The sequence below is a fragment of the Aptenodytes forsteri genome, unplaced genomic scaffold (genome assembly GCF_000699145.1).
Source record: "Aptenodytes forsteri isolate BGI_AS27 unplaced genomic scaffold, ASM69914v1 Scaffold17, whole genome shotgun sequence".
Taxonomy (NCBI): domain Eukaryota; kingdom Metazoa; phylum Chordata; class Aves; order Sphenisciformes; family Spheniscidae; genus Aptenodytes; species Aptenodytes forsteri.
Genome location: NW_008795027.1, coordinates 711,320 through 720,507, shown reverse-complemented (window position 1 = coordinate 720,507; position 9,188 = coordinate 711,320). Strand labels below are relative to the sequence as shown.

The 9,188-nt window shown below is 38.5% G+C and overlaps 1 protein-coding gene across 1 annotated transcript in view; it reads right to left on the bottom strand.

Moving 5' to 3' along the window:
* Positions 1-9,188, bottom strand: part of CHKA (choline kinase alpha) — a 26,209-nt gene that overhangs the window by 16,299 nt on the left and 722 nt on the right. Inside the window, exon 2 of the mRNA XM_009276022.2 lies at positions 5,364-5,486. Within this exon, the coding sequence (XP_009274297.1) occupies positions 5,364-5,486 (123 nt within the window). The remainder of the gene's footprint in view (positions 1-5,363; positions 5,487-9,188) is intronic.

Genomic DNA, 9,188 nt, shown 5'->3' with positions numbered 1-9,188 from the left:
GCCAAGAAGGCCGATGGCATCCTGGCCTGTATCAGAAATGGTGTGGCCAGCAGGAGTAGGGAAGTGATCGTGCCCCTGTACTTGGCACTGGTGAGGCCGCACCTCGAACACTGTGTTCAGTTTTGGGCCCCTCACTACAAGAAAGACATTGAGGTACTGGAGCGTGTCCCAGGAAGAGCAACAAAGCTAATGAAGGGTCTAGAGAACAAATTTTACAAGGAGGGGTTGAGGGAACTGGGGTTGTTTAGCCTGGAGAAAAGGAGGCTCAGGGCAGACCTTATCGCTCTCTACAACTACCTGACAGGAGGTTGTAGCGAGGTGGGTGTCGGTCTCTTCTCCCAAGTAAGAAGTGACAGGACAAGAGGAAATGGCCTCAAGTTGCGCCAGGGGAGGTTTAGATTGGACATGAGGAAAAATTTCTTCATCAAAAGGGTTGTCAAGCATTGGAACAGGCTGCCCCGGGGAGTGGTTGAGTCACCACCCCTGGAGGCATTTAAAAGTCGTGTAGATGTGGTACTTAGGGACATGGTTTAGTGGTGGACTTGGCAGTGTTAGGTATATGGTTGGACTTGATGATCTTAAAGGTCTTTTCCAGCCCAAATGATTCTACAATTTTAATAACAGAGGACAGCTATATGCACAGAGACAACAGAAGTTGTTATGGAGTCTACTTTGTGATCATGTAAATTGATTTTAAGGCAGGAAGCTTCAGGTACAAGACAAGAGTCCTGGGAGACATTGCACATTATCTGATCTGTGATCAGAAGATGACCAGACAGTGTTTATACATCTGGTAGTTTGACACAGAAAATTGAGTTCTTCATCATTTTCTCCCTAATGCCCCAAATTTATTTCTCTTGTAGCTGGAAGATGAGCTCTGTATCAAAAATCCCAAGTGATGCTTGGTGGAGAATTCTGTATAGAGGAGTAACTTGCAACTTTTTTTTTCCCCAGATAACCCTTAGCTCTGCCCACAAATTTAAGTCTTACATTATAACTCCATTTTTCTGAGTTTACTCAGCTTTAGTAGTTTTCAAGACTTCAGAATACTGCAATACTTTGATTTAGACAAATCCCTAGGAATTCAAATCCCAAGGAATTACAACATTACAAGGAACTGCCTGAGAGGTTAGAGGCAACCTATGTAGGGGAAACTTTTCTTAATTCTAGAAGCTGTTGGAAGACATCGATTTGAACTTCAGGGTACGGGAACACAAGCAGTTTTAGATTCAGCAATAACTATTTCTGCTTCTAAGAATCTGCCATTGATCACTGATCCCTGCCAGACCTGAAAGAACTGATACTGATTTGCTGAAGTCCTATAATCTAGCATGTGAAGAATAATTCCCAGTTCAAGCCCTACAAAAGCCACAAAGACATCTCTAATCCTCTTCATTTCAAGTTACCATTCTCTTATGAGGGAGCAGAGGAAAGGAAGGGGCAGTACTTCACTATTTTGTTATTCCTGTAAACATTCAGATGCACAGACAGTAGCTGGTGCTTAAGCCTTATTTTTAAACAATGAAATCCAGTACTAAAGAAAATGAAAGCTGTAGAGAATGCTCCAACTTCAGAGATCTCATACTATACCGTGAATCGTGTCTGTCACCTGGAAACCAGAGTGCTCTAGGCACGATCGCATGGGCAAGCCTGCAGCAGAGAACACATGCATATACAACTAAAGTGGTACATTACCCCCAGAATACCCTTAACTCCACCCAACACAAATATATCCCCGTAAGAGGTGCTTGGTTTCTTTCAAGCCGTCTGCCAGTGCCAGGGATTTGTAGTTACTCCATGCTACAAACAGACATGGACACCAACAACCACAGAAGACGTTGATAATTACAGTTACACAGCAGTCTGCATTTTATTTAGTTACAAAAAATAAAAGGCAGCAAGGCAGGTATGGAAAAAGATTTACCACAGAACTGTGGCAACCATTTATACTTATTTTGTGTCTGCTCACATAGAAATTGAGAGACCAGAGAGGAACATTAGGTATACTGGTTTGTTTTTCCTCATTTATATGCAAGATTTTGTTTTGGCTGTTGCAAAGTAACAGAGCCCCAGTGAATCAGAGTTCAAGGTTCTTTTGACATGTGTAAAAGAATGGGAATCAATCCCCAAGTTACCTTTTGATAGGTGAACTTCAAAGAAATTCACCTTAATTTGAGCTTCTTTTTTTTTGTTGATGCTATCTTATGTTGAAATCCTATCAGCATTTCTAAGATGTGGGAAGTTTTAGTTGTTCTGAATTTAAGTAGAAACACTACAGTGATCTGCGTATGAAATCCAATCTTAAAGTCCGGACATTAAATGGCATATTGTTGGAGAACCTTTTGTTTCAGTTGTTTTAACACTGATGTAGCCAACAGTTAAAGACATTTTGTCATGAGGAAGTTTTACTTTCAATGCTCCCCTTTAAATTTAGCAACTAAGCTGGAGCAAGAATAAGTGAAGCAGAGTAAGACATTTCCCTTTTTTCAATGTAGAACATATCTGCATTGTGCCTCAAACATTTGAGTTTTAATGTGGTTAGTACTTTAACCTGTCACAAGCACAAATACTTGTCTTAAAAAAGTTCTGCTCAAGGATACACTCAGGAGAAGTCCTTGATTTTTAAACATCCATGCCAGTGCGACCATTCATAATAATGGCCGAGCCAGCTCAGTTCATCTCCCCCCAACTCCCCCCAAAACAGTCATGCACACGAAAAATTGGCTTAAACATATCAGCTATGACAGAGGAAGGCACAAAGCCTTCCCTGTGTGGCAACTTTAGCCAACTGGCATGGTTTGTATTGGATGAGTTTCATGTACTGACATTTGTGTCTTCCAAGATTCATAATAAGCAAACTGGGGCTATTTTCAAACTGCAAAAAAGGTTCCTTTAAAAGGTGGCTCAAAGAATTATGGTGCCAGTATCATTCATTCTTAAGTTAGTATCAGGTATCTATTTTTCACTTCTATTCAAAGTTTTAACTTAAACTTGTTTTCTGTACATACAACAATTTGGTGCAGATTGCTATAGATCTATAGTATTTACAGTAAAGGAATAAGAACAGCTGATATTATCACTGTTTTGTGCTCCAATTTCAACAGAAAGTAAAATGGACAAGAGTTAAAACATGCTACAAAGGCTCAAACAAACAAGTGGTAACTACTAATACCCAGTGGCAGTTACAATTAAGTCATTGAGAATTAAGTCGTGATTTTAGCATAAGGTCTCAAAACTCAACTTACTTAAGCAGCATCCCTTAATTTCTACAAGGCTTTAAACTTAAGCAACATTACTAGAAAATGTCAAATTACTCCCTCTTAACAGGCTTCTCATAAGATTCTGCTTATGCCACCCAGAAATTCATAAGAATCCTAAGTGAGGTTTTCAAAATACCCCAATAAAACAGTTTGCTTATATTTTAACTTGCATTTAAGATAGAGGGGCTGGAAGAGACAAATGTTTGTCGACAAAAATTGTGAACCTCAATGCAATCTGAAAGTTTTACCTTGGGACTTTCTCTGCTTACTTAACCTTTAGTGAACTGCACCAACAAGAGCAGTCATTTCACTGCCACTACGGAAATAAAGGAAGTTAGACATCTCAAAAGATCCTTCAACACCAAGAGTAGAAAGGTTAGAAAGTTATGAACACACTTTCAATTTTCAAACCGAATTAGTTCTGATTTTAGAGCCCAAAATTTTATTTTGATTTCTTCAGTGGACAGGGGCACAGAAAAGTCAAGTTAAAAACCCTGAGGGAAGACCAAATTCTAGAGTCTACTTTACTTTTCCTTTGAAATATAAGGGAAAGGCCACATTTCTTCACAGGTCTTGGGCAACAGAAGTTCTACTACTACAGCAGTTATACAGCCCATGTTCCTACTCAAGCCTTCTACATATTAAGTCAGCATTACATTAAAGCCATTAAAATTCTGAAAAAAATTCTTCGCATCAACCCTAGGAGTCATTTTGAAAACAAAGTTTCTCACCACCATTTTTTTCACTTTGCTTTTGGTTTCTCTTAAACTAAAGGAAAGACTATTTAAGCTTGAATTAATGAACTCCTACACACTTTTCTTGTTTAACAGTTTAACTTTCCCAACACACATACAGTGGTGTAGCCAAGCATTTCATGCTATTTCAAGCCACTGGAATCTTTTACATATTTCTGGTAAAGTTTGCTACCACGGGAAAGTTAATATCTTACATAGTACAATAAAAGAACACTTTAAAGCCAGTTAAGTGACAGTATCCAATGAGATTTTTTTAATAGTAAGTTTGGTCAAGGCAGCAGAAGCAGGAAGAATGGGCTGAAATTTCAGAAACAGTCAATCTCCTCAAATATTGGATCAGTTATTCAAAGCAAATGACTGACTACCGGAAAATATCAAATTAATGGATAATAAAACGAGACCCTCGAAGTCAAATAGAAACAATTCCCAACATCCAAGTGTAATTTTATGAAGCTGCAATTTTCATAAGGTTAAACACTTATGATTATTTATTTACAATATAATCAGGTGTCTAGCACAGATGGGTAAGAGAAGATCTGCTGTACAGTCCTACGGTAACAGCCTGTAAGCTTTAGAAGAGATCACCTTTACAAAATATTATTGATTTTAAACCTTACAATTTGAAACAGATTTGCCAACCATTTCTCTTAAGGTTTGACAAATTTCAATGCTATTTACATTTTACTAACCAAATAAAAGAAAAGTAACATTAGAAGAGTTCGACAAACATCTGGTTAAGCTTCTATGCCAGCTACAAGGCATATCACACATTTAAGAAAGCATGTTTTGGAATGAGATGGCTGTACGGTATTGATGTTTGTGCTTCATTTTTATTGTAACACTACAGATCAAATTTTCCAGCAACACAATTACCCATGAGATGTAATAAAATGCTTGAGCACTGTACAAGTTTGACAAAACCTTCAACTTTAATCTCCGAGATTCATAAGTGCTACCAAGATTAAAATTAAGCAGCTTAGTCTCTTGCAATCTTGCTAGTTATGCCAAAGTCCTACATACTGTACAGAAGCAAACTTTAATAACTTTTCTGAAACATCACAGTCCAAACTCAACACCATGAACAAAACATTACTGATCAAACAGACAGCAAATGAGCCTTCAGCTGATACACGCCAAGGATCTGTATAGAAAGGAGTGTAAGTTCTAGACAATAACAAACTATAAAGAAAACTGCTTTAAGCTAGCAATCTACCCCACTACCACTAAAACACATTCCCAAAAGGATAAAGCAGCACACACTTGCAGTGTGTCACCAATTAAGATCTCCAAACATATTACAATTAAGCTACGGAAACCCTCCCACTCCCAAAGCGCTCTATGTACTCACCATCTGCAGGATTGCACCATATAAGCGCAGGAGAACTTTCCGTGGTTCATCTGCAACTGTCTCAATGGTATCAGGTAGTGAGCACTGAAACAGCATGTTGCTGAGTCCACCTCTATCAAGACAAAGGTAAGTTTATCAGCTAACTTGGATGGGCATACATGCTTCGTTTTCTACAAATCAGAGGCGCACTAATCATCCTTTTAGTATGATTAATGGATCTACTCTAACACAAGAAGCAATCTTCCAACAGTACCAGTAACTCATAAGGCTTCAATAAAAAAAAATTGGCAGCTTCATGCTTCTTCATGTATAGTTCACCATCAAGATCTATTGATCCAAATTACAGCTCAAGCTATGAACAAACTGATGTAAAATGCAACAGGCAACTAAGATAAGATGTAGACTTCTGTTAACTTATTATTTTCAGGACTTCTAGAAAGTGATGCTGGAGGCTTGTCAGATATACTTGGTTGCACAAACAAGCAAGAAGACAGCAGAATAAGCTTAAAACAATGCAGTGAGTATAAAACCCTGAGTTTGAATTAAGAGCTGCTATCACTGGGATGGCAGCTACAAAGATTAGCTACGAAGATTTAACCTGAATACCTGTGCTACAGCATCGCTGATGAAAGTCTTACTTATACTATCATTCTTAGGGACTCATTTTCAATTTTGAAATTTACAATTAAAGCAGTTCTTTATTTTAAAGAATTTGTTCATGTGTTTGTCAAAACTAAAGTCACCCTCAGAATGTTATCAGGTAAGACACAAACTAGGGAGTTCTTTGCTTCAATCATTCAGGGGTTATACAAGCATGTTGGCTTTTCATATAATTACTGTTTTACAACAGTGTTCTTACAGGACAAAGTGACAGCATTTGTTTTCTACAGGTTTATCAAGGTAGATAGATACTAGATTAGAGAAGCTAAATTTCTTGATTTCTAGTAGCTCACTAAGAACACCAGTCTACTCAACCCACATTTTCTTTACTACATTGCCTTTCTGCATCCTCTTCATTATCAATAAGTTCATTAAGAAGTTTTCAAATTTCCCTTCTGCAATAGATTTTCCCTATTACTTCTTCCTCTACTATAAGAGGAAAAAGTACTGAAACTTCTGGTTTACTTGCAACACAGAAATGCAAATCAGCTCTACTGAAAAAAACTTGTCTGTCTCACCATTAAAGAAAGAACTTTCAAAAACAGATACAATCCAAATATAGTAGCTAGCAGTAAAGGGATGAGGTAGCACAGATTTAAAAAGTAAGTAATTTTACTTGTAGCATGCTACATAACTTACTGCAGTAACTCTAGAATTTAAATAGTAGTACCTCTGTCATGTTGTGATTTCCTTCACAAAGTAACACAGTTTTTCATAACACCCAAAACACCAGTATTTAATATTACCTTGCAGTGACCTTTGATTCCAGGAATCCATGGCAGATCCAAAATGCAGTGGCTAAAATGCAGTTCTTAGTCCTGACCTGACACTCCCCTCAATGCTTTTTCAAATATTTTTCTGGGTTCCCTTACAATGCAGTGGGGAAGTAGTGAAGACTTTCTGGAGAAAAAGGCTACCAAGAAGTAGACAACCTGTATGTATTTACTGAGAGGTGGTACAGAGAAGAAGGGCTGGCCTACATATCCAAAGTCAACAACTGAGAAAGAAATCTCAAGAAAATAGGGTAAAACAGCAGCTGCACAATATGCTCAAGAAAGAAGACAGATGAGAACCAGGTGGCTTGGCAGGCATCCAAAAAAGGATGTTTAGAGACAAGAGAGATGAAGTAACTTTGAACCATGAAGGTGAACAGGTAGAAAAAACAGACAGATGGAAAGTATAACAAACGAAGAGCAAAGCCAGACTATTCAGATGCAATCAGAACATTGGTTAGTTATACCAACTACATTTCCAGCTTCATTTAAACTGTGCTAAACAGATTTTTTTGAAAAACATTTGCCACCTTTTCTAAGCCTCTGATGTAGACTTTGGTGAAAATATCAATACTTAAAGAGAAGAACTAAACACATTGAAACCCACTCTATAAAGAATACTGGACTAGAGCTCAAAATCCTGTACAAACAGTTATGTTACTTATTTAAACACATGCTCAGCCTTCATACAGTGCATGAAAGCCCAGAAACTCTTCTTTTTTATACCTCTCCAGCCAAACAGGAGTGTCTTACTGAGGCTGAACTCCATTAAACAGAAGTTTCACTATAGTCTTATGCACTTAAGACCTCAAAAGTTACCTCTAATCAAGGAAACCCATACAGGAGTCTAATAAAAGGTATTGTTCTCCTGAAAGGTCAGTAGACTCAGCAGCTTAAGGGTCAAAAGGGCATATCTCACTCATACAGATAAAGCCACCAGTTAGTCTACTGCTACAAATTACTTAAAAGTAAGCCCTTCCAAAAAGGTCACCTATTTTCAAAGCTTCCCATAGCTTTCCCAAATCACAGCCACAGCAGTTAGATGTGCTTATATATTTGCATTCTGATTAGATGCAAACCTACTTCTTTGCTCTCAAACAATAAAGACTGGACCCCTTCATCCTATGATACCAGCTGTTCATGAACATCATGTGCAGTCAAAATGGCAATACTGACAGATGCATTGGAGAATGCACACTGCATGCTTGACTTTTGTGAAACTAGAATCAGCAAACCAGTATGATGCTGCATTCTCCGTAGGTAAAAAGTGGTGGAAAGACTTTTGCCAAAATCAATGCAACTGCCAATTAGCATGGTTTTACACATTCTTAAGTTTCGGCCTACCCTCTCTTCCTCCCAATCTGGAAACCATCAAGCCATTTTGAAGCGGTGTCTCAGAGGGGAAGTTTCCAAGAAATGCAAGAATAACTGTGCTAAAACCTAAGGCTTTAGAAAATAAATACCAAAATCAGCAGTACACACTAATAAGGATAACAGAATTAACCAAGTCAGATTACAGACATATTATCAGACTAATCTACTGTCTAGGAACAGTATCAGTCTTCTAAAAATTCTCTCCCTTCATAAACTTATTATGATCATATCAAGTGAGGAGAAATGATCTAAAAATACAAATACTACCTGCACTGGCTTTCAATGAGTTGCTCATTTTTAATAAGGCTTTTAAAATACATTTAGAAATGAGCATGACGGATTTTGATTATATTTTTATGTATCAGAGCTTTGTCAACAGTTTATGCTCTCTTAGCTAACTGGGGGTAGATTCGCATGTATTTCATGTATCAACAAAAGTAGAAACCACTAGGAAAGCAAACTCAGGACTCAAGGGGAGAAGCTGATAACCATATCCTTTGAAACTGTATGTGACTACATTTGATCAGGTAGAAGGATCAAGCACTAAGACACTAGACAAGCAGTCTGTAAAAATGAAACTCTGAACTAACATCGGTTTAACTAGCATACAGGACGGATAAAAAAGAGACTAATTCCACAAAGAATGCAAGGATCTCAAACACATTACGTATGGCTTCTAGAACATCCCCAATTTACACATTTCTGCTGCCAACATGCCGAGTCACAAGTACTGGCTACTATATATGCTAAAAGATGATTCACATCATCGATACACCGCATTTACCTGCTAACTTCTGAATTTCAGAACGGTCAGGGCCACACCAAAAAAGGCACTTTTTCTCAGGAGGGAACTCCGTACTCGGTGCAGCCGTTTCTACCAGCTCCATCGCTTTTACCGTCAAGGTCCGGGGCCCCTCCCCTGGCTCAGGGCCGAGGTGCTGCCGTCGCGCTGCAATACCAGCCACCTCGCACCACCACCCTCTCCTGGGCGGGGGGGGGGAGGCTGGTGGTGGAAGGG